This window comes from Xenopus laevis, chromosome 4S, assembly GCF_017654675.1.
Source record: "Xenopus laevis strain J_2021 chromosome 4S, Xenopus_laevis_v10.1, whole genome shotgun sequence".
Lineage (NCBI taxonomy): Eukaryota > Metazoa > Chordata > Amphibia > Anura > Pipidae > Xenopus > Xenopus laevis.
In genome coordinates, this window is record NC_054378.1 from 91,490,210 (window position 1) to 91,517,081 (window position 26,872).

The 26,872-nt window shown below is 38.1% G+C and overlaps 1 protein-coding gene across 1 annotated transcript in view; it reads right to left on the reverse strand.

The window, feature by feature from the left end:
• Nucleotides 1-25,055, reverse strand: part of MGC68456 (uncharacterized protein) — a gene marked incomplete in the record, with an annotated part of 91,965 nt that extends 66,910 nt beyond the window's left edge. The window contains 6 exon segments of the mRNA NM_001089673.1: nt 779-949; nt 7,140-7,324; nt 11,164-11,240; nt 14,516-14,621; nt 14,704-14,886; nt 24,939-25,055. Coding sequence (NP_001083142.1) covers nt 779-949; nt 7,140-7,324; nt 11,164-11,240; nt 14,516-14,621; nt 14,704-14,886; nt 24,939-25,005 — 789 coding nt within the window.
• Nucleotides 25,056-26,872: the final 1,817 nt, after the last annotated feature.

A 26,872-nucleotide genomic window follows, 5' to 3' on the forward strand; every position in this document is an offset into this window, starting at 1 on the left:
TTCTTGCTCCAAACACTGTCTTTCAGACATAAAGTATTGGTACTTAAAGGACTCATACTTGTGTGTTTTTCTAGTGAGGGCATGCCATTTTAGAGGGGTTCTTCAGATTGCTCCGTTGTTTGGCATATAGTGCAGGTTTTCCACTGCATCTAATAGTCATATACAGTGTAGGTTCATTTTATGCACACACAATGCATATCATTCATGATCAATTGTTTTCTAAAAGGAATAGTTCAGTGTAAAAATAAAAACTGGGTAAATAGATAGGCTGTGCAATATAAAAAAATGTTTCTAATATAGTTAGTTAGCCAAAAATGTATCTATAAAGTATGGACTGACTAGATGTCTAATATAATAGCCAGAATCCAACATCCTGCTTTTCAGCTCTCTAGCTCTTGAGTTAGTCAGAGATTTGAAGGGGGCCTGTTCAGTGAGTTTGCAATTGATCCTTAGCATGCAGCTCAGATTCAAAAGCAACAGTTATGACCCATTCCCCCCTCAAGTCACTGATTGGTTACTGCTTGGTCACCAGGGTAACCAGATTAATCAGTCAGTGGAAACCAAGAGAGCTGAAAAGCAGTAGTGTTCTGTTCTGTTATGTTAGACATCCAGTCACTCCAGCCTTTATACATTACATTTTTGGCTAACTAACTATATTAGAAACAATTTTTTTTATTTTGCACAGCCTATCTATTTACCCAGGTTTTATTTTTATACTGAACTGTTCCTTTAATAATACTAAAACTACTAAAAATGATATCACATTTCTATACTTACCGTTACATGTCAGTGGAAGAGACCAGCCATTCACAGTACATCTCCTAGGTTCTTCTGGTTTGTAGAGCGTGTACGCATAATTACATTCCAATTCAATAGTTTCTCCAAGTCTGTATGCATTCTTTTTATTCTTAATAACACCATTTGGCACATTGTCAGCCTCACAAGTTATTTCTTGGCCAGAAAAAAAAACATGACGTATTAGATTCCATAAGAATTACGTTAAACGCAATTTTAATATATTCATTTGTTCTAATAATGACTGAAAACAGGAAACTGTTATGTTTTGGTAGCTGAGGATGAGTAGAGTATAACAGTGCTTTATTAGCAGGTTCATGCAGCCATTACACAACAGTAACTTCCAACTCTATCACTCTTAAGCTTTACAGAAAATACTGTGCATGCACAGCACAACTCATGTGCACAGTAACACCAACAGGCCATTTGTATAAACACCACATATTCCCCATATAGTAGGAACGCATTTGGGCAAATGTAATAAAGAACAACAATGTATCTTAAAGCAATAATATACATTCTTCACATCACATAGTCTTTGGTTCATGCAGGTAGTTTTCTGGTTCTCTCAGTACGCCTTATAGGTTCACTTTCTTCAGGCCTATTGCAGTTGGCATCAGGAGTAGTAAAATCAAATGGAGCTTCTCCAAAGTCATATCTAGCAGGAGCAAGACGACTTGCATTCCATATCCTCGCTGGCATCGCACTTCAAGTGGTGTAGTAAATTTAGATTGTCCTTGTTTCAGTAGTCCTGGTTTCTTAATTCTGACTAAAAGTCCAGGCTGAAAGTGCACTTCTCTTGAACCATGTTTTTTGTCAGTATAAGCCTTGCATTTGGCTTGTTGACATTTGACAATGTCAGCAGTAGACAATTTTGTAGGCACAGTATTTTGTGGAAGTTTTATGTCTGCTACATATAACAGTGCGCATCTGTCTGCCATGTAATAATTCAGCTGGAGATGAGTTGTTGCATGGCGTGTTGCTCTGTAGTTATGTAGGAACTCTGTTGTAAATACTTTCCCAGTAAGATTTGCTGTCTGTAGTGCTTCTTTCAGACTTCTGTTGAATCACTCAATTTCATAATTTGCTTGTGGGTAATAGACTGACGATTTTTTATGCATAATATTCCTCTTTCTCAGAAAGGATTAAAACTCAGATAAGACAAACTGTGGGCCATTGTCTGATATTTACTCCTTTGGATTACCTTTTCTCCTGAAGACTGTAGACAGAAATGTTATTGCTGTCGCTGATGTTATATAAGAAAGAAATGCAATTTCTGTCCATTTACTGTAATAGTCTATCAAGGTTATAGCAACTCTGCAGTCTATAGGAGCATCTGTAAAAGGACCCACAATATCAATAGCAAGTTTTTCCCATGCTGAATCAGAAAATTGTACTGGCTGAAGTGGTGGTATATGTGTGATAGCTGTTTTGTCACAATTCTGACAAGTAACACAAGAATGAATCGCAGTTACCACATCGGCCTCCATTTTAACTAATTAACTAATTGTAGGTTTAATGCAGCAAAGAGAATCCTCCCAAGTATAGCAGTACCCTTATTTACAATGTAAAAGTCACATTTTGCAGTATTTGATTCAAATTGTACAGTCACTGGCAAGCAACCAAGCACAGGGATTGGATCCTTTAAGTAACTGTCCAGTCTCAGGGCAGGTGCAACAAGGGGATCTTTTGCAAAGTATTTCAAGAAAACATCCTTTGGTAGTAGAGAAACAGCTGAACCTGTATAAAGCATCAGGTTAATGGAGGGCCCCTTGTCAGCAGAAGAAGTATTGATACTGTGCATATAAACTTGTCTGGAATAAATGTATCAGCATTATCCACACTTAATACATTTGTAATAGTGTCTTCATGAACATCTTTAGCAGAACTACAGCAGATCTTGGCAAAATGTCCTCCTTTTTTGCATTTGCGGCACTGTACAGCTTTTGCAGGACATGTAACATAATTTGCAGTGTGTTGTGTTGAACCACAGCGAAAGCAGTATTTTTATTTGTATTTGCTGTATGGTTTTGCAGTGAATCCCTTTCCTTAGCATTGTATTGTGCCTGTGACTGTGCATTATTCATGCCAAGAGTAAATGTGGTTGCTGAAAGATATAAATTCCGCCAATGAGGACAACGTAATGGTGAATCCATAGAACAATTTGTAGCAGCTTTGAGAGAGCTGGTTGTTACCTGTGAGTTTGGGAAAGTTGGAGGTTACTGTTGTGTAATGGCTGCATGAACCAGCTAATAAAGCACTGTATTACTCTACTCATCCTCGGCTACCAAAACATAACCATACTTGTGTTAATATGTTGTATAATACAGTTACTAGATGGCAGTGCTAGGAGTAAAGTTCAGCATAACAAGGGCATTCTGGGAACAAGTAAATTACAGCATGCTTCACTGAAACAAGGCATCCATGTTCTTCAGCATGTACCCACAGGCGGAAAAATTAGAGGCGACATGCTGCCTAGCCGCTCTCTGGGGAGTACTGGTGGCCGGACGCTAGGACCGCATGGATTAGGGGCGCCCGCCCACGAAATCTGGCATTGTGTACCCAGAATGGACATTGCAATTTCCAACCATTACTAACCATTACAAGTTGGCTCCGGGAACCATCCATTTTTAGTACATACTGGATCTATGCTCCTTTCTTTCTTGTATTTGTCATTACAAACGTAAAGTATTTTATCATCGAAATAGTAGGTTTCTTTCTGTGCATTTATTCTTCCATTAGCAAGGTCAGGTGCTCTGCATTTTATTTCTGTGAGAAAACAGTATAAATTACAGGTGTAAATAGGTTCTAAAAGTCTGTAACATGGTGGCAGGAAAGATAAAGGTTCATTAAGGAGAACAATTATCAAGGTTACAATCCAGTCATTAATTATTTAATTAATTCTCTACCATTACATGCATTTTACACAACATATATTTAATACATAGAACAATAATTGGTGTCAGCAGGGGAGTTTCATTGCTATATTTGTGCACTGCGCATACAAAAATTGTTGCCAGACCTAGACTTACCTAAAGCTCTATAAAGAACTGAGGAGAAATCTTGAGTAGTCATTGTGCGACAGCATCCATCCTACTGAACTAAGATTTATATTTATTGAAATCAGAACTAGTTGCGTCTAATCATGACTTTTCCTGCAGGTTTTTAATAAATTAACTTTTCCTGTTCTACAGAACACTATATACAGGATTGGAGAAAAGCGGATGTTTTTCCAATATTTAAAAAGGGATTACGATCTCAGCCTGGCAATTATAGGCCAGTAAGCTTGACATCTGTGGTGGGCAAATTATTTGAAGGCTTGTTAAGGGATCACATTCAAAATTTGGTCCTAGTGAATGCCAATATGAGCAGCAATCAGCATGGCTTTATGAATGATAGGTCATGTCAGACAAATTTGATTGCTTTTTATGATGAGGTAAGTAAGATGCTGGACAGTGGGGGGGGCAGCAGATGTGATCTATTTGGATTTTGCCAAAGTGTTTGATACTGTGCCCCACAAATGACTGCTTTCTAAACTAAGGTCTGTTGAGCTTAATGAAGTCGTTTGCACACGGATAGGAAACTGGCTACAGGATCGGGTACAGAGGGTGGTTGTTAATGGTACATTCTCTACTTGGAGTAAGGATCTTAGTGGGGTCCCCCAGGGCTCGGTATTAGGTCCACTTTTATTTAACTTCATTAATGACTTAGGGGAGGGTGTTGTAAGTAATGTATCAGTGTTTGCAGATGACACAAAACTATCCAGCCCAATTAATTCCATCCAGGATGTGACATCCTTGCAACACGATCTTGACAAACTGGCAATCTGGGCAGCTAAGTGGCAAATGAGATTCAATGTTGATAAATGTAAAGTCATGCACCTGGGATGTAAAAACATCCAAGCCACTTATACCCTTAATGGTACTGCACTAGGCAAATCCAATATGGAAAAGGACCTTGGAGATGATAAACTTGACTGTAGCAAGCAATGCCAGTCGGCAGCATCAAGGGCAAATAAGGTCTTGAGCTGTATTAAAAGGGGCATAGAGTCACGGGAGGAGGGGGTAATTCTTCCACTGTATAGAGTACTTGTAAGGCCCCATCTAGAATATTCCGTACAGTTTTGGTCTCCATCACTCAAACAGGACATTATTGTATTAGAGAGGGTACAGAGAAGGGCAACTAAGCTGGTAAAAGGTATGGAAAATCTTAGCTATGAGGAAAGACTGGCCAAGATGTTCACACTGGAGAAGAGGTGCTTAAGGGGTGATGTGATAACTATGTATAAATATATAAGGGGATCATATAATAATCTCTCTAATGCTTTATTTACCGGTAGGTCTTTCCAGCTGACACGAGGTCACCCATTCTGATTAAAAGAAAAGAGGTTCCGCCTAAATATTCGGAAGGGTTTTTTTACAGTCAGAGCCTTGAAGATGTGGAATTCTCTCCCTGCATCAGTTGTACAGGCTGATACATTAGATAGCTTTAAGAAGGGGTTGGATGGTGTTTAGCAAGTGAGGGAATACAGGGTTATGGAAGATAGCTCATAGTACAAGTTGATCCAGGGACTAGTCCGATTGCAATTTTGGAGTCAGGAAGGAATTTTTTCCCCCTCTGAGGCAAATTGGTGAGGCTTCAGATGGGTTTTTTGCCTTCCTCTGGATCAACTGCCAGTTAGGCAGATATAATAAAAAAAAAAAAAAAAAAAGGTTGATGAACGTGTGTCTCTTTTCAACCTTACTTACTATGTAACTATGTAACTATATAAGAGTCCTACTGATCAAGCATAGGGATGAGCATTTTTTTTGCCCAGAAAAGTTTGACAGCAAAATTTGCAGCTTCACCAACTGCAAAGACTTCTGTAAATCCCTGCTAGAATTTTAGTATGTTCTGTTTCACTAAAAATGGGTATTTTGAAACTGAAAACAGTGTAGAAAAAACAGCCATCATTATTATGTGCTCTTTAACTTCCCCATCAACCAAATGGATCAGAGCTAGCCTCCTTCCTGTCTGGACATTGTGTTGAAAAGAGATTGACAACATGGAAGCCAATTTTTCTGGTGAATAACAGTTGTAGCATAATGGAAAGACACTTCTCTAACAAGCATACCTTGGTGTATGCTATTGCAGAGCATCTCAACAAAATATGTCCATTCCGTGAAAGATTTTAAACAAAGTGAAACCAGACAGTTTTGCTCATCACTAGTCAAGAGGGCACAGTATGCACTGATCCACAATTCTTTTTCTTTTGTGTGCTAGTTACTAAACTTAGTAGGATGATTTTATCGATTAAATTTGTTGTTTAAATTAATACAAAGATGTTCACTTGTAAATTCTATTAACAAAGGTACTTTTTTCTTACCATTCTTCTTAGCACATTGCTGCAAGTGTCAAGGCACTGGTTCATGCATGGTACAAAGTACAGTATGCACATTTGCATTGAAACACTGGTATTAATACTTTGGAAAGTGTTACTTCTGGAGTTACCTTTGCTGGTTGCACCTAAACACCTAATTGTCCAGTTAATCATATGTTAATGCAGTTATTAATGCCACCTACATCAACACTCTAGAAGTCATTGCATTCCTACTAATAAATCTGTGTGTGCCAACAAGTGTGTCTGCATTGGGGAATCATACTTGTGGTGTATAATATATAGCAGGAGAATGCTTGCAGTGGGGATATATATAATGTCATGATTTGCCTCTACTCTTGCATGTTTCGAATAGAAATTGCATTTATAAAGAGACCTCCCAACTGTCCCTTTTCTGTGTGGCAGTCCAGATTTCGACAGTTCAGCCTGCAGTCCTGGCTTTTTATTAAAAAAGTCCTGAGATTCTCTTTAATCTTCTGCACAGATGGCAGAAAAAGATTCAAAAATTCTGAAACATAATTAAAATAAGGATTTTTGGCAGAGAGCCCAGAACACTCAACAGCTGCACTTATTTACAATTGTAACCATTTAAGATAAGCAAATCTCTTGGGGAAACTTACAACTTTAAGGGCAATTTCACCTTCATTGTAAAACTGTTATAACGCATAAAATATTGCACTAAAACTCCCAGAAATTTGTTCAAACCTTGAGAATCCACCACATTTTATAAAATGCCCATGTAATTAGGGGATATGGCCACATAATGGGCGTGCTTACCTTGGTGAGAACGGAAGATCTTTTTGTCCCTCTTTCCATTTTTCAAATGTTGGGAGGTATGTAGTTCAGTGCCACCACTCAGAATAAACATGGTGGCTGCACATCTAATTATTAAAAGGCACTTTGCAAAAATTAAAAAAAAAAACGAAAGCCCTTTAGGTAACTAATCGACATGTCGCAATCTCTTACCTTCACATTCTGGAAGAGGTGCATTCCAGTCTCCCTCTGATGTGCAGAAAATCTCAGAATTCCCATTTAGCTTGAATTTTTGATTCTTACACTGAAAACGTATTACTTTTCCAACAGTGTGTTCGTTATCATAAGAAGACATTATTTCCACACCCTCTTTAGGTTCCACAGGAGGGCAATTTTTTTCTAGAAGAAATTCAGAGATATATAATTCACATATAAATGAAATTGGATGGACAAAACAAAAAATTGGAACAGCTGAAGTGTGAAATATAAAAATACAAGAAAAGCAGATATGGTACACCAATATTTTCTGTCTCTTTTCATGCTAGTGATGAGTGAAATTTATCACCAGGTTTTTCCTGCAAAAAATGCCCTTAGACGCCAATGCACTGTGTGCTGAAAAAGTTGTCACAAAAATTTTTTACAATCTTAATTGAACATTGCTAAGCAGTGTCGGACTGGCCCATCGGGATACCAGGAAAAGTCCCGGTGGGCCCAGGTGTCAGTGGGCCCTCATGCTGCTAAACATTTGGCCTATTTCATGGCCATTCCTATTTTTATGAGAACAAAGAGGCTAAATAGATGGAAAATAGAGAATAGTATGTAAAGAAAAAAGGCTAGGAGAATAGAGGTTGAGTGAGGAGAGGAAGAAAATAGTACTAATCTAATTGGGAATAGGTACCAGCGGAGGAGTACTTAATATCCAACCTCTCAAATCACTGTGTTAACTGAACTGTTACAGGTTGGCCTATACTTTAAGCCAGTCTTCCTCAGGTATGGTACTTCCCATCTCTTTGTCCCATGCTCTGATATATAGGGTTGAAAACCCATCTCATCCAGGTGATTTTGAGCGTTGGAGGTGCTGTATAGCAGATTTAACTTCGACTTCAGTAATTTCCACTTCCATAGAGGATTTGTGGATGTCAGAGGTCACATGGTGGATCTCCTTCTCTTACCGGTCTAAGGGTGTGATGTATGCGGTCGCATTCAAGTATTTCAGCTGAAAGGTTAGGTGCTAGGTTTGCGAAAATTGCTTGTACCCTGGCCTGTATGTCCGTTACTGATTCTGGTATTCCACCTATTTGCAAGTCCCTACGTATGGAACGGTTATCGGAGTCTTCAATTTTATACAGCACTTCGTGTAATTGTCTACAATGTCTTGCGTGTGTTCTGTGGTTATATCGTCCACTTTTTGCTCCAGCACATCTGTTCTTTGGCTGAGTTCCTGTATTTGTTTGGATATATCCGAGGTTATGGAAGCTGCGGTACTTGCCAATTCTTGTTGGAGCAGCATTTTGTATTTGTCCAGAAGAGCAGTGTCTTTGTGTGTGTTCTGGAGTATCAGTTGGGTTTGGTTGTGAGTCCGGGCCCACCCAGGAATCTTCTTGAGTGCCATTGGCCTGTGGTACGTTGCGAGTCTGCTAGCGGTTCTTTTTTTTCTCTCTTCCGGCTTTATGAAGTGCATGTTTGGGATCTCAGTGGTTACCCCCCCCCCTAAAAATGTAAATGGTTGTGTGCTGCTGATAGGTGCTGTGCAGGGATCAGTAGCTCAGAGGTAGGCAGCTACATCAATGTTTGGCCATCTTGGTTGGCTGTTCATGAGCACCCCCCCGTGTTTTGCAACTTTTTGACATTTGCAAATTTTCTTGCAAGTCAAAATGGAACATATTTGCCAATTAGTACAGAGTAAGCTGGAAACTAGAAGCTTATTCATTAAAGAGGTTCACTTGGTTACCCCAGCCATGACCTTCAGCAAATTCAGATATGTCATTTGAATTTTACATTTTCGTATACATGCATGCAATTTTCCTACTTTAGCCAAATTTCTTGACTTTATAGGATTTATAAATATAATTTAGAAGGACAAATGTATTCTATAGGAAAACTAGGACGTGGTTACAGTAAAAGTTACTTTTCTTACTCATAGTATACTTTGTACTGTACAAGTTTAGCAAAGTGTTTATCTGCTGGGGTGAAAATTATGTTAGCAAATGAGATGATTGCCTGCAAAATCACTGTGCCTAGAAAAATAACAGGGATTGATTACTTCCACAATTGGATGTAAGGCAGGATTTATTTAAGTTTGCACTTGATCAACACAGATTTTATCCACTACATATTGAATAATCAGTGCACAGTGTTTCCTGTGTGGCAAGCAAGTATTTATAGTTAATGATAAAAGCAGTGTTCTCTACTATCTCTATAGTACCTAAAAATAAAAGCTTTTATTGCATTCCGTACAGTCCTTTGTTAATTGTTTTGCCCATAGAAATTTTCTACTCTATATATCCATTTGGGTACCTCTTTACTCCACATAGTTTGGTAAATCTATGCATATTGGGCATTGAACTATTCAGTAGACCACTGGCATTCATATTTAGGATGTTTTTTGTTGGTATGTTACAAAATGTGGGGCATATAATGAGGTAAAATGCAAGCTTTGTGACAATTATAAGAAATTAATATATATATAATATAATATATATAAGTTCAGCACAGCTTTGCAGTTTGGTATTTTGCAATAGAAAGACATGGTTACCCATTTTGGATGCGCTTGGATGCATATTCTTTCCAAAAGTATATGGTTTGGGGGGGGGGAGTTGTCAATGTGTTTTTACCCAGAAAAAATGCAGTAAATGTGTTGATTATTCAGTAGATGATGTAACTTCATATTGGGGTCTGTAAACGCTGGGTACTTTAGTAAGCGGGTAAGGACACCCCTGGGGTAAGGCGATTCAGTGCCTGCTGGTAGAAAATTTGCTGTTACCAGATTCTTTTTTCTGTGCTGACTTATGTTGAAAATATAAGTAGATTGTACATGATAAGTTAAGGTTTGAGATATTAGTGAAATACACTCTCCTGTTGTTCAGCAATACTCCAGTGTGCTGCTGAGTCATGTTATTAGTTCAGGAATTCAGTTTCCTGGGTAGGCTGTTTAAGAAACTGTCAGAATCAGCTGGGACTCAAACTCTGGTTTACACTGTTCTGGACACTTGCTGCATTTACCTCGTGAGCCACTGGGGGCTCTTGGGGCTGATCCTGAACTCTTCATTGATGTTCCTGAATTTGCCTGTTCCCAGTTTGTCTCCTCCCTGGTCTCCTCCCTTCTCATTACCCTCATGAGTTTCCTATTCCCAATCACCTTCCCTTTATAAACCCAGCCTTGAGCCTTGCTAAGGGCTGAGTCATTGAATGTATTTTGTTTGTTGCTGGATGACCTGTGTTCCTTGTTCCTGTATGCCTGAAATCCTTGTCCCAGTGTTCTTGTTCCAGCATTTCTTGCCCTCCTGATTTCCTGGTAATGACTTTGTCTTGACCTTGTATTTGATTTTTGGCCTGTTCCTGATTTCTTTTGCTGCCATTAAACCTGCAATTTACTATATCATCTCAAATTGTTTATTTCTATTCCCACCACTTCAAAGTGTGAGACTAACTCCAGTTACATTAGCTTCCTGCTGTGAACGTTACAGAAACATATTGGCAGAATAGACCTTATAGTATAATGAGATGCCACTGCTGTAACAGACTGATGGGGAGTGATTCTATAAACACTGCTTTGTTTCAGAGATAAACTTATTGGGCCCATCTGGAATGGCTAATTCTGTGGTTGGTCTCTGCTATTACAAACATAATGCACTTACCCATGTAGTTTTGAGTTGCAGTGTGGAATGAGGGTGTCCCCCTGATTTTAAACTAAGTCTTAAGTCTACTGAGAGGTTTAACCTCACCAGTGAGACAATAGTTTCTTGTAGTTTATACATGTTTCATGCTATCGCACAAGGTGATCATAGATTGGCTTGTCCATGTGAAATCCATACTCTCAACATAGTAGCAAGAGGCAAAATGTGGTGTTACCAGATTAATATTCTTTCAATCAGGAGCAACTTCAACCAGCAGCAGCCTTGTACATATTACTAATGCAGAAACATTTTTTTTGCAGCAACAAAGGCAAATTTGAAGCAAGGGCAATGAGTACATCAAAATATTTGCCTTTGTTTGACTTGAAAATATAATTTATTTACCTTCACAGTTAGGAAGAAAGTTGCTCCATCCATTTGCAGTACACGTTCGGGTAGTTAGTTTGCTAACCATTTGATATCTATCAAAAAAATAAAAAAAAGTTAGCGAACAGCCTTAAATGCCTAGATGAATTAGTTATTTGTTAAAAAAAACTTGAGTTGAGTTGCAATAATTATACAGTAAATTTGGTTATAGAGCTTATTGGTTAAAAATATAAGACTCAAAAATATCACACTTTGTTTTTGTTTTTTATTTCAGTGGATACAACATCAAAATCTAACCTGGCACAGGGCAACACAATGTAAATAAATATCAGTGATGTGTCCAAAAGAGAGCATGGCAGCCTACCAGAACTATAGGGAATAATATACAGTAGAACCCCCGAAAATAACATTTCCCAATGGGCAGCATAAGTTCAGGGAAAGTGTAGAAGATGTGAAAAAAGTACATTGCTTGCCTGCATGGAGCCAGGAAAAAACAACATAAATTCTGGGAGAACGTAATATCCAGGAACATAAAATTGGGGTTCTACTGTATGATCTACTGTTAACAATGAAGGATATACAAAGTCAGCAAGCACTACTTTGGTAGTAAATGCTATTGTTCTGGAATTCTAGGAAAAGCCTATGCATTGTGGATAAGAAACATGGCAGTTAGTAATATACTTTTGTACTTTACACATTGTTCTGAGTTTACTGAGCCCTAATGTATTCTATTTCTATCTAGCTACAAATAGAAAATAACATTTTCCCTTTGTCACGTATCAGTTTCTGGATGTGTTGGCGGTTTTTGAAAACGTTGTTTTTTTTCTTGCCTGTTTTACTTTCAACTCAATTTATGTATCTGACTCTAAGTCTGTTGTTGTCCTGATTTTGTCTGTCACTCATTTATTCACTAGTTCTTACTATTTAAATTATGTATCCATTATTATCATCTTGTCAAGTGTGCCCTAAACATCAGCATTCTATGGCTGCAACTTTAAGCAACATTCTTTGCCCTTGAACCCTCAAAGAGTATCAGTTTCCAAAATGAAAAGGTGGTGGTATTGTGTGCCTCTGTTTGCTTTAAAACATATATTGTTCCTTTGTATCTTTGTCACAGTTGCCCCTTGAATGAATATGATTAATAATGTACATACAGTAGAACCCCCATTTTCAGGGGACCAGAAAAAAATTATGTAAAATCAGGGAAATGTATTATATATATATATATATATATATATATATATATATATATATATATATTTATATATATATATATATCAAATATATAATATGTGGGATCACAAAACAATGTAAAATGAGGGCAAACTTAAAATCAGGATATGTAAATTGGGGGTTCTACTGTTAATTATTTCATGGCATGCGCAGCATTTGTAAGCATGTCTGATTATTTATTATTTGGGTGTGAATTAAAATCTACAGTGGTAAGCATCCCCGTTGTCTGTCTATACTCTCTACATAAAATGCAAATAAATGTATAAAATGCAGATGAAGATAACCCCTATATAATTAAATGAACCCAGTGGCTGATTCACATTTAAAGGTATAAAGAACAGCAGTAAATTAGACAAAAAAACTGAATGTACATCATTCATGTCATGTGAATGTCATTAAAGGGATACTGTCATTTTTCAAAATGAATCAGTTAATAGTGCTTTCTCAAAAGAGCAAACAGATTTTTTTATATTCAATTTTGAAATTTGACATGGGGCTAGACATTTTGACAATTTCCCAGATGCTGGGAAATGGATTTCAGCTCAGAATTCTGCTGGAGTAGCACTATTAACTGATGCGTTTTGAAAAAAACATGTTTTCTGATGACAGGATCCCTTTAAAAGCTGCTTGTACCCATATGTTCTTGTTGTACTTCCATTAGGTAGTATATGCGATATAACTGCTCCAACTCTATAGGGTGAGGCACCACATGCTATTCTTAATGGCTTACTAGGATCACTAGCCACTAGCTGTTGGTTAGGCTTGGCTTTACATCCTGAAATACTTTTTCATACTCAGCTGATACTCAGCTGGCTGTTACAGCTAGTCACAAATTTCACCCTGGACTTGTGTGATTTGCTTCTGCAGACAAGAGCAATGTGACCTAACATTTCACAATTTCTACAGAATTCTGATTCATATCTGTAGTTTTGTTGCTGATGCAGGCCCCCATAGCGGTAGCAGGCTTTAACCCTTTGTGTCTAAATGCTTGCTCACCTGTGAATGACATTGTAGGTGGCTGTGGGGCATTTGGCACAATGGATTTAAACATTGCAGTTATTTTAGGAATATCTGTAAATGAACAATTATTTTGCTCTTTTAATTGCTGAGAGTCACATCTGGTTATCTCTATAGCCACTGCGAAGTAACAAGCAGACTTGAACTCATCATGCAGACTACATACAAACTTATCTCTCAAGGACTGATCCAGGATTGTACCAAATACACGGGGCATTTTAAATCCAGAATATAGTCTGTAAGGCTTTCTCCATGTTGTGATTTCTCCCATACCAAAATGTCCATACGAGCAGGTTACTACAGAGCTAATGCAACCACTCTTCCTGTTCTGTTAAATTATGTATAAGTAAACATTTTGGCACAAGAGAACCTAGGAATTCAGTTGCCCTGCCCCCCCCTGCAGCAAAAAAAATCTTCAGAGGGGCCCAGCACACTCCGATCCTCATCCTCCCGCCCACTTCCTGCCCACACTCAACCCACTCTCCAGCCAGACTCCACCCACTCCCTGCCCAACTCCACCCACTCTCCACCCTGCTTCCCTGCCACAGGTAAGATAGTGGCTGGGGAATGGGGGGATGGTTCCTTTTTAGCTATAGAGGAAGCAGTCTGCTTCCTCTATAGTTACACGACTGTATAAATTACAGGGAAGATCCTGATTTGCACCATCTGATTTACAAGCTAATGTCATTATTAATGCTGCTAATATTAGTATGCCAGAAGCAAAGCCATCACCACGCTGGTAATCTAAAGTAATTAAAAGTGCACTTAAAACCATGGACTGTATTGATGAGTATACAAATGAGAGAATTGTTGATATGAGTTATATAAATCTGGATTTCACCATTATGGACATTTTTTGGTTTTTTTAGTCGCTATTTACACCAGTGTTTTTTTGGGGGGGGCGGTCTATAATCAGTTTAAATGAATAGCAAGAAAAACTGAAAACCTGTATAGTATCATTACAGTCCCCAATTCTCATTTCAAGCTATTCAGTGAATTTGCCATTTGATTTAAATTGACTTGATCTGATCACTTCCTTTATTTAAACAAAATCTGGATAGAAGCAGTGGCGTATCTATTGCTCCACGTTAAAAACAAAAGTCTACTTGGTAATACTTACCCGCTGTCACAGAAATATTCAGCAATAGCTCCAAACACAAACTCGTTCTCCCCGTTAAGCTCAAAGGAACCATTAGGGATATCTCCTGGATGACCACATGATTTTTCTAGAAAATAAAAATATGTATTGAATTGAAGTTAACAGAATGATATTTATCTTAGATTGGAAAAATATTTAGTTGGATGTACTTTTGCATTGCCCTCTTGCCAAATATATCCAGTTTCCATTGCTGCATTGTTTTTTAATAGCGCCAAATTTACTGTATCCCGGGCGGCAAATATATGACGCTATTGTTCCATGATCATATGAGTCCTTGTCCCAGGTGCCTTGGAGTTCCTCTTCAACTGTTCGGTCTGGTCTGCCACAGGCATCTAGAAATAAATAACATTATTGATCCCAAGTATGATCTCAAATTATAAGAGTCACTTCATTTTCTCAATCAATAATTTTAACAAAAAAAATAAACAAAATGTCAGAATTGCTCTGGCTGCTATGGGTAGAATTAGCATTTATGTATTTAAAACAATACTAACTTGTTTTTAATAATGTGCCAATGCGCTCCCCACCAAACATCCGAAGAGCTACGAAATATAATCTTTTTTGCCATAGTACAGCCTCTCCAACATCAGACTGCTGCATACTTTAGCAGTGGTAGACGCCATACTATACACTATAGTACAAACTATAGAACTCTAGTGGTCATATGACCCAGAAAGAGGAGCCTAAAGGACCCTGCAGTGGCCAAACATCAGGGGGTTGCAATATAAATGGGGAAACTATTTTTCAGTTCCCTACAAACACAAGCATAAACTGGGACTAGCACTGGTTATAAGTAATATTAAAAAGTAAAAAAAAAAAAAAGAAGTAAATACACCTTAAATAAGAATGATCCCAAAAGTAAAGGTCATTTAAAGGGAGCGTGGGTAAAATGTGACATATTTATTGGCATATAAAATGTCAAATGAAAGATGTAGGTAGCTATAAACAATGTACAGGGGAAGAACAGCTGCAGTTATGGGAACACACAGAATTGGCTCTGCTGCTATCCTCCTGTGGTTTGTAGGCAGGTGCAGAGAAGTGAATCCGCTCCCTGAGTGCAGGTACATGGAGTGAAGAAGTGCTTTTGCTGAAACACACGAAAGCATGCATTCTAGGGCCGATCTCCACTCCATGCACCTGCAATCATACAGAAGTGCCAGTGCAGATACATGGAGCTATGGATGAGAGCAGATCTGCTTCTCTCCCCCTGCTGCGGAGAGCTGCGGGTCCAGCGCATACCTCCCAATATTTTGGAAATAAAAAGAGGGACATAGAGCAGTGACATTTTTTGACCACACCCATTTTTGTGACCACACCCCCTGAGTACCATGTTTATTTTACAAAATTTGGCAGGTTATAAAAGTTTGGACATATTTCTGTGTTTTTTTTTAGTTATTACAGTTTTGCTAATGACGGTGAATTGCCCTTTAAGCTGTGAGTCTAACTTTCCCAAGGGACCTATTATTTGCTTATCTTGAAATTGTTACAAAAATTGTCATATCAGCTGTTCTTGCTGTTCTTGCTGTTCTGGGCTCTCTGCCAAAAGCCAATTAATTTTGAAACTTTGTTTCTTTTTCTGGATGTTCAGTGCAGAGAAAACGGGACTTTCCAGTACAAACGAGGGACTGCGGGTTGAGCTGTCAAGAGAGGTACTGTCCCTCTAAAAACGGGACAGTTGGGAGGTATGCAAGCAAGGTGGTGCATATGTTAGTAATCGTACTGCTACATCAGAAAGCATTTACCTTTCCCATCAGAGAACTCTATGCTTCTATTATAAAACCTCATCTTTTTCTTAAACCAGAAACCTCTGTCCTACACATCCCTTGTCAAAATATCCCCATGTAGAATCCCAAAGTATGGGAGCGCACTTCCAGGGTCACAGATTGTCGCTTCAATTTTTCAGTAAAAAATTACTTTTATTTAAACATTGGTTAAAAAAGAATTACATCAGTTTATGGTCTGACGCATTTCGTATAGACATACTTCATCAGAGACCTAAACAAACTTCCATCACTTCAACTATTTATACCCTCACACGTGACCTTCCCCCCACAATGCAACACTTCAGCTAATTCATTGATTAGTATCACCTATACAAAAAGTACTTTGAATATTTAACAGATTAAACATATTAAACATGTTAAAAACATTGCTTCGCCCACTCTTGAGCTCAACTCTATTACTGATGTCTCATTCCTCATATAATTGTCTGTCTTTCACTATGAAATGTTACAATTTTCATTTAGGGGCACATTTACAAAGCTCGAGTGAAGGATTCGAATTAAAAAAACTTCGAATTTCGAAGTGTTTTTTGGGCTACTTCGACCATTGAATGGGCTACTTCGACCTTCGACTACGACTACGAATCGAACGATTCGAACTAAAAATCATTCGACTATTCGACCATTCGATAGTCGAAGTACTGTCTCTTTAAGAAAAACTTCGACCCCCTACTTCGGCAGCTAAAAGCTACCGAAGTCAATGTTAGCCTATGGGGAAGGTCCCCATAGGCTTGCCTGAGATTTTTTGATCGAAGGATATTCCTTCGATCGTTGTATTAAAATCCTTCGAATCGTTCGATTCGAAGGATTTAATCGTTCGATCGAACGAATAATCCTTCGATCATTCGATCGCAGGATTTGCGCTAAATCGTTCGACTTCGATATTCGAAGTCGAACGATTTTAGTTCCTAGTCGAATATCGAGGGTTAATTAACCCTCGATATTCGACCCTTGATGAATCGGTCCCTTAATGTTTCCACAACAGGTGGTTCGTGGGTGCTCTGGTACAATTAAAACTAAATAAATCCCTAGTGTTTAAGCAAGCAGATAAGGGAGGTCTCCTAGTTGTACAGAATGCAAGAGATTATGAACAGGAAGCTTTGAGACAGCTGGGGATCCAGCAACTTATAAAGTTTTACAGGGAGATCCATTGAAAAAATATAAAAAAGATCTGGAAAGCATAGCACGATTTGGTAAACAAACAGGCATTATCATTGATAGCATGTGGGGGGCAATTGTACCAGAGCACCCACGAACCCCCATATTCTATCATTTGCCTAAAGTACATAAAGGAGAGAGGCCACCCAAGGGTAGGCCGATCGTCTCAGGAATAGGTTCATTGAATGAAGGTCTATCAGAATTGATTGATGTTATGCTACAACCATTGGTTAAAAGGTTAGGCTCATATACTAAGGACACACGAGATGTTTTACGGGTGCTGGATGGTTTGGAATGGAAAACAACTTACGGTTGGGGGACAGCAGATGTAGTATCCCTATATTCCAGCATACCGCATGGCAAAGGCATGATAGCAGTGAAAAACCATCTGGACAATTATAGCCAATATTCGGAACAGGTAAAGGATTTTGTTTTAGAAGCAATTTGGTTTTTGCTAAATCACAACTACTTCTCCTTTAATGGGGTATTTTATCTCCAAAAGTGGGGAACGGCCATGGGGGCGCGTTTTGCGCCCACGTATCCGAATTTATATTTAGGCTGGTGGGAGGAGACCAACATATATGGAGCTGATGCCCCACTTTTGGAGTATGTAGTTTTGTATCGTCGTTTTATCGATGATCTGCTGTTTGTGTGGAATGGAAGTGAAGGAGACTTTAACATGTTCTTACAAGATCTGGGGAACGTTGAGCTTAACCTTGCGTTCACGGGTTGCTTCAATAGAAGTAAAATAGTGTATTTGGATTTACACATCTATGTTGAGAAAGACGGAATAGCTACAACAGTACACACAAAACCAAGTGCAGGGAACTCTCTTTTACGAGCAGACTCGTGTCATCCAAGTCACTTTAACAAGGGGATACCGAGGGGGCAATTTCTCAGATTGCGGAGAAATTGTAGTTCTGATGACAACTTTTTGAAGGAATCATGCAAATTGCGGGATAAGTTCTTGGCTAAGGGTTATACCTTAGCCATATTGCAAGAAGCATTTAAGTCAGCCTTGCTGGTTAATAGGAGTGGTTTATGAAAGGACAAGAGAATAAGACAATCGGGAAGGAGGCCCCAGTATACTCAACCAGTGACTTTGAGTACGAAGTACAGTAGACAGTTCAATAGAATTAAAGGTATAGTGGGTAAATACTTACCAATATTACATGCTGATAAGGACTTCAAGGAAATCTTACGTACAGGGTATAGAGTTGTAGCAAGGAGGGCTCCTACAATTGGTTCCATTTTGGCACCTAGTCTATATTCACGTGATTCTAAATCTAGAACATGGTTACATAGTGTAGGCATGTTTAAATGTAATGCAACTAGATGTGTGACATGTTCAGTGGTTCATGTAGCGGATAACTTTGAATGCAGCTTAACACAAGAAAAATATAAAATTAATGAGTTTATAAATTGTAATACTAAGTCAGTAGTATATCTACTAACGTGTAAAGTCTGTTACAAACAATATGTAGGATGTACTGTTAGACCAATGAAAGAGAGAATAAGGGAACACATTAATACTATAAGATCAGGCAGTGAAGCCACAGTAGTATCAAGACACTTTAAAATATGTAGTAATAGCAATGTGGCAATGCTGAAAGTACAGGGAATAGAACGTGTAACCTTGGATGTGAGAGGTGGTGACCTGCGGGCTAAATTGCTGCGAGCAGAAGTGAAATGGATACACAAATTGAATACCAGACAGCCGCAGGGATTAAACTCGGTTTTCGATGTTAGCTGTTATATATAGGAAAGTTTGGGAAAATACTTTTAGGTCGCAGAAATTAGAACAAACTAATGAAACACGTAACTAAATTTGTAAATAGAATTTGGCAAACATAAATGGATTTTGTACCTACCGTGATTGAAAATATAAAAAAATGTGGAAATTGTATCTTTTAACAGCAGTGTTGCTAATAAAGGAAAGTAGAATGAATTTTTCCCATAATCATTTATTTTGTAACAATGTTGATCGCATAAATTTGAAACAAAGAATGAGTATAGTTATTGCAACAAAAAATGAACTGGTATAAACAATTTTTTAGATACAGATTTATTGCAGATTTTGAACGTTTTGTGGAAACATTAAATGAAAATTGTAACATTTCATAGTGAAAGACAGAGAATTATATGAGGAATGAAACATCAGTAATAGAGTTGAGCTCAAGAGTGGGCGAAGCAATGTTTTTAACATGTTTAATATGTTTAATCTGTTAAATATTCAAAGTACTTTTTGTATAGGTGATACTAATCAATGAATTACAGTGGTGTGAAAAACTATTTGCCCCATTCCTGATTTCTTATTCTTTTGCATGTTTGTCACACAAAATGTTTCTGATCATCAAACACATTTAACTATTAGTCAAAGATAACACAAGTAAACACAAAATGCAGTTTTTAAATGAGGGTTTTTATTATTTAGGGAGAAAAGAAATCCAAACCTGTGTGAAAAGTAATTGCCCCCTGAACCTAATAACTGGTTGGGGCCACCCTTAGCAGCAATAACTGCCAATCAAGCGTTTGCGATCACTTGCAACGAGTCTTTTACAGCGCTCTGGGAGGAATTTTTGGCCCACTCATCTTTGCAGAATTGTTGTAATTCAGCTTTATTTGAGGGTTTTCTAGTATGAACCGCCTTTTTAAGGTCATGCCACAACATCTCAATAGGATTCAGGTCAGGACTTTGACTAGGCCACTCCAAAGTCTTCATTTTGTTTTTCTTCAGCCATTCAGAGGTGGATTTGCTGGTGTGTTTTGGGTCATTGTCCTGCTGCAGCACCCAAGATCGCTTCAGCTTGAGTTGACGAACAGATGGCCGGACATTCTCCTTCAGGATTTTTTGGTAGACAGTAGAATTCATGGTTCCATCTATCACAGCAAGTCTTCCAGGTCCTGAAGCAGCAAAACAACCCCAGACCATCACACTACCACCACCATATTTTACTGTTGGTATGATGTTCTTTTTCTGAAATGCTGTGTTACTTTTACGGCAGATGTAACGGGACGCGCACCTTCCAAAAAGTTCAACTTTTGTCTCGTCGGTCCACAAGGTATTTTCCCAAAAGTCTTGGCAATCATTGAGTTGTTTTTTAGCAAAATTAAGACGAGCCTTAATGTTCTTTTTGCTAAAAAGTGGTTTGCGCCTTGGAAATCTGCCATGCAGGCCGTTTTTGCCCAGTCTCTTTCTTATGGTGGAGTCGTGAACACTGACCTTAATTGAGGCAAGTGAGGCCTGCAGTTCTTTAGATGTTGTCCTGGGGTCTTTTGTGGCCTCTCGGATGAGTTGTCTCTGCGCTCTTGGGGTAATTTGGTCGGCCGGCCACTCCTGGGAAGGTTCACCACTGTTCCATGTTTTTGCCATTTGTGGATAATGGCTCTCACTGTGGTTCGCTGGAGTCCCAAAGCTTTAGAAATGGCTTTATAACCTTTGAAATTGAACTCAGGTGTGATAAACCACAGTTAAGTTATTTTTTAACAAGGGGGGCAATCACTTTTTCACACAGGCCCATGTAGATTTGGAGTTTTTTTTCTCCCTGAATAACGTAAACCTTCATTTAAAAACTGCATTTTGTGTTCAATTATGTTATCGGTTTTTGATGAGCAGAAACATTTAAGTGTGACAAACATGCAAAAGAATAAGAAATCAGGAAGGGGCAAATAGTTTTTCACACCACTGTAGCTGAAGTGTTGCATTGCGGGGGGAAAGTCACGTGTGAGGGTATAAATAGTTGAAGTGATGGAAGTTTGTTTAGGTCTCCGATGAAGTATGTCTATACGAAACGCGACAGACCATAAACTGATGTAATTCTTTTTTAACCAATGTTTAAATAAAAGTAATTTTTTACTGAAAAATTGAAGCGACCAATCTGTGACCCTGGAAGTGCGCTCCCATACTTTGGGATTCTACACGGCTGATTGTTTCCTTAGCGACGGACTCGGGGCGGCAGCACCCGGGTCACATTACCAAAAGGGTAAGCCTATCTGTATAACTTTACATGCAAGAAATATTGTGGACATAAGGTCTTTTTCTCCCCTTTTGTTTGGGGCACCAATAAGAGCAGGGTTCGGGGCATATTGCACCCGAACCACTACATTAGAACGGCGAGCTAACTGAAAACACGGGAAATGTGTGATGAACTGAACAGATAGAGCTTATAGAAAAACTTATAGATTCCTCGTATTGGATGCATGGTGTAACATTGTTTGTGAAAATATCCCCATGGACCAGTCCTCCCTTGCTGCACAAACCTTTATATATCAGTATAACACTCTGACCATGGATTTTTACAGGTAAGAAGGTTAAATAAAGTCCAGTGCTGACTCCCCTTGGGTGTCTTGCTATGTCAGTAAGTGGACCCTTTGCATAAGTATAGGGTAAAACTGCAGTAGCTGTTAGGAAGCATAAAAAAAGGCTGTCAGCCTTGAAAAAGCAATTTGCGAAACGCACGTCAGCTTGCTAGTTCTCAACAGTTTATACCATTTTAGATAAAACCTTTGGGAGGGTTCCTTTTAAGAAACTAAAACTTTTTATAGTGATCTGGGCGCTTCTATGAGCCCAGATTAAGGAGATTCCTATCTGTATTCTTGTTAACTGTTTTCACTATAAGTGCTCTGGAATTTGTGGTTTTTTAGAAAAGACAGCTCTTCAATTCAGTTAGTTAAAATAGAATTGAGACCACAGTTCCAGAAGCACTGACTTCTCTCTCTTTGTGGGGTCCCGCAGTTACTCAAATAATCAGCTAGAAAATACGGGACTTCTCCACCCTTCTACCAATTTCTTTTTCCTACCTTTTCTTGGAATCAGAGATATTAAGAATTGCACTTTAATTGATTTATAAGTGAATGAGCACAATCTGTTGGCACTTTACCACCCTTATATGATAACAAAAAAAGTTTTTTAAAAATATTTTTTTTCTTTTTTGTGTGTTTTTCCTGATCAAAAAGAAGGGGATTCTTTCTTTCTTTTCTCCTGCATAAAAATTAATTTCACAAAATATGCAAAAGGTGGATGGGATGTTTGTACCTGCTTAAAAGATGTAAGTGAAATGCTTCTTCCCCTGACACCACATCCCTCTATTTCTCCATCCACAGCCCAGCTTCCCCCTGCCTTAACTCATTCTTTCTCAACCAATCACAGCTGCATCTGATTCTGCCAATCTTTAAACATAAACCAGTGTAATCTGGCTGCCGGCCATTCGGATCCCTTGTCATGTAAGCCCCTGCATTTCTAATTCCATGGCTTTCCTTTTTCATGTAATATTCTACAAAAATTGGTATTTTAGTTTGTTCGCTTAAGAGATTATTTTATCAAATGTTTATTGATTTTATGTAAACAATCTTTTTAAGTAGAGATTATGTTATGTTCTGCAACATTTTATACGACCGAGACCTGCATTTCTTTAAAACACCTTTTACTTTAGTTTTCTTGATTGACCACTAGAGGGGGACTGACACCAACTTATACATTTTCACTGCTTTCACAGGCTAGCTGGAAACCGCTTGTTCTTGATGCATGAGAAGGATTTTATTTTAATATTGTTTCTAATTACATTAATTGTATAGTGAATATAGAAAGTATGTTTCCTCACTGTTTAGCTTATAATACCTGTATACCTCATTGCATTTGCAATTTGTAAAGCAACGTGTACATTTGTCGGGATTCATGTATTCTTAGAAACCATTTAAAATGTAAAGTGGTACTAAAGCTTATATAATGACCATTTTGCAAGTTTCCCAAAGCATTGAAAAAGAACAAACAGAATCTGCCAGCACATTTAGGGTGCCTAACAAAATGATCATATAGTTTGTATCTATTAGGACTGTCATATACAAACAGCAATGGAACTTTAGTTTTACTCCAAATGATTAAGGCAAAACTTTCGGTGCTTCTGTGCTCTTCATAATTTGTGCACGGGTGTGGTATTATGTGCACAACTTACAGGGAACATGATCTCTACTAATAGTCTTAAACCACAAAAGTGAAACCTCAATGATGCTTAAATGGCAGGAAATGATTAAGCAGATCTGCACCTGCACCACACGCGCCTGTGTGAGTACAGCCCCATTGGAAAAAATGTAATGCGTCTATTCCTGCGCTCCCCTGCGGCTGAACGCAGAAAAACAGAACGCAGGGGAGCGCAGGTAAAAACGCTCGTCTGTAAGAGCCCTTAAACTTTAATGGGTCTCCATACATGAATCTTCAAAGTACCTATATAGAACTGGGTGTATTAGCTCTGTACTGAAACTAAATGTATTTTATCTAGGAGAATCACGCTTACACAACCAACATATAGATGCAGGCTCCTGAATGTATTTTAGAATGAACACAGAATGCATTCGGTTGATTTTGACGTGATCCGATCGGCAGTCATCAAGTCGGATGTGACGAAAATAAGGTAAGCAACAGGAACGTCGCATGGTGTTGCAATGTTCGTCTGACACGACGTGACTGTCGGATGCAGACGCTGCACACTGTCACATATCTATCTCTTACCTTATTTTCGTCGCATCGACTTGACAACTGCCGATCGGATCGCACTGAAATCGTCCGAATGCATTCCCCACCTTCTGTGCATTCCCCACACGCCTGCGTTTTTGCGCAGCGTGTCGGATCTCGCCAAAATCGCCCGTGGAGTTCTACCTAAAGTGTAGGTCTGTTTATTCCCCCCCCAACACAAATAGATTAACTCTATATGGACACTGTCTAAATTAGTTAGTAGCTAGTAATTAAAGATTATTTACTAAAGAAGAACAAACAATGAGTGCGCTTTTTTAACCACAATACGACAGTCCTTCACAGAATCCCAGCTTAACTGCACCACCAGATAATATACACTGGGGTTTGCCGTATAAGGGATCTTTCCATAATTTATTATTATTACTACAGAGAAAATCATTTTTAAAAATTTGTATTATTTGCATTGGGTGACCCATAATTTGAAGCTTTCTGGGAAAAAAGGGGTTTAGTATAAGGGATCTCAAATGTTATTTATCTAATCACCATATTCAGGGGATGCAGCCCCCTGAAATCCTAGCATGCCTGACCCTGATTGCATTCAAAGAGAAAAACAACCTAACATCCTTTGCTAAATATTAACAACAGAGCCACTAAGGCCTAGAAGTTCTAGGGGCTGCTTCCCCCCGAAATTGAAAAAAATATGTCATATGCAGGATATCAGGAATTGCACTGCCGAAATTTTAAGATTCTGTTAAATGAGTTAACACTTTAAACTTACTAGCTTCTTCCAAACAAATTTCCTTGTTAAGTCTTAACGACTTGATACATACACACATTAAATTACATTATACAAAGCAACATTCTGAAGACTAACAAAGGACTAACTGAAAATCATACATTTGTGATGAAAATTAACTTTTGACGTAGAGCTATGAAATCTTTTACACAAAGCACATATGTATTTATGAAGTCTTACCTTGTGCTCCCACGGCAATACAGCATAGGGCAATGATATATACTTGGAGATATCCAATTAAATGCATTTTGGTTTACATGAAGGTAAATGTAGTTTCTGTGCTCAGTTGTTGCTTAGTCTGTCTATCCCTGAGCAATATGTGTTAGCTCACTGGCAGACCTTACTATTTAATCACCAGATTTCATAACCTCTGATAAGGAATGCAGGGAACCAGAGAGGGCTTTTTTTTTTTTTTTTTTTTTTCAATTTAATGAGCCTTTTCTCCCCCATTCCAAATGGAAACGCAGAAATGTGGGTAAATTCAAAACACCTCCCACTGAGAGTGATACGATCTCTCTTGTTTGGACAACAAAATAAATAGACTGTTGCTTAAATTACACTTTGCTTTTGATAAACTCCTGGCTCTGGCTGCCCATTGTGTTTGTCCCTGCAGTAACGGCATGATAGTTATGCAAGCTTTTCCTTATAAAACTTCCACAAACTGTCTGTGACTCACATTAGATCTTGTCTACATCCCTGATTCATACATTAGTTTTGTATTGTATTGTAATAGATATTACAGGTATGGGCACATGTCATTAATCCTAATCAAATAAGAAATTATTTTTTTATTTCTTCCCAAATTTGCTTTTTCTCCAAAATAACATAATATCACAACCTTGCAATACATACATTAAGTCTCAAATATTTTTTAAAACTTTTATAAAATACAATTGCAATTTAAACCAACGGCAGTTCCATCTTATATTACATTCATCAGGTTAACTTGTTTTTAATAAATATAACCCATTATTTAGAAAGCTCCGAATTATGGGAAGACCATCTTCCGTAGACTCAATTAAATTCAAATAAATCAAAACTTTAAAACATTTTTCCTTTTTTTATCTGTACATTATTACGGATTAATGCTTGATTGTTAATTAATCCTTGTTGTAGGCAAAACAATCCTGTGGGTTTTGCTTAATGTTTTAATGGTTTTCTCAGTAGAGTTTTTTTTTTTTAGTATATTAATAGTAAAAAGATGCAGGTGTTGCTCCTTTAAATAATAGTACCAGTATGGTACAGATACAGAAAAGGCAAATGTGCTAAATCAGTTCTTTTCTTCAGAGTAAGCAATAGAGGAGTCAGAGTTCTCAGGCTTACTTCATTGCTGCACTGTTGGCTCACCTCAAACTATTCAGTGACTGATATGATTCATAAAGCTTTAATAAAAATTAATGTAAACAAGGTGTCAGGGCCAGATGGCATACACCCTCATGTTCTAAAAGAGCTTAGTTCAGTTTTAGTCCAGCTTCTGTTTCTGATTTTCTCAGATTCACTTTCATCTGGTATGGTACCTATGGATTGGAGGAAATTCCAATATTTAAAAAGGGATTACAATCACAGCCTGGCAATTATAGGCCAGCAAGTTTGTGGTTGGCAAATTATTTGAAGGCTTGTTAAGGGATCACATTCAAAAGGAAAATTGTTAAGGGATCACATTCAAAATGGCAATATAAACAGCAATCAACATGGCTTTTTGAAGGATAGGTCATGTTAGACAAATGTTATTGTTTTTTATGATGGGGTAAGTAAGGTGCTGGACAGTAGGGGAGCAGTAGATGTGATCTATTTGGATTTTGATATGATACCCCATAAATAACTGCTTTCTAAATTAAGGTATTTTGGGCTTATTTAAGTCATTTGCACATGGTTCGGAAACTGGCTACAGAATCGAGTACAGAGGGAGGTTGTTAATGATCCATTCTGTACTTGGATTAAAGTTCTTAGTGGGGTCCCTCAGGGCTCAGTATTGGGTCCACTTTTATTTAACTTGTTCACTAATGACTTAGGGGAGGGTATTGTAAGTAATGTATCAGTGTTTGCAGATGACACAAAACTATGCTGCCCAATTAATTCCTTTCAGGATTACGTATCCTTGAAACAGGATATTT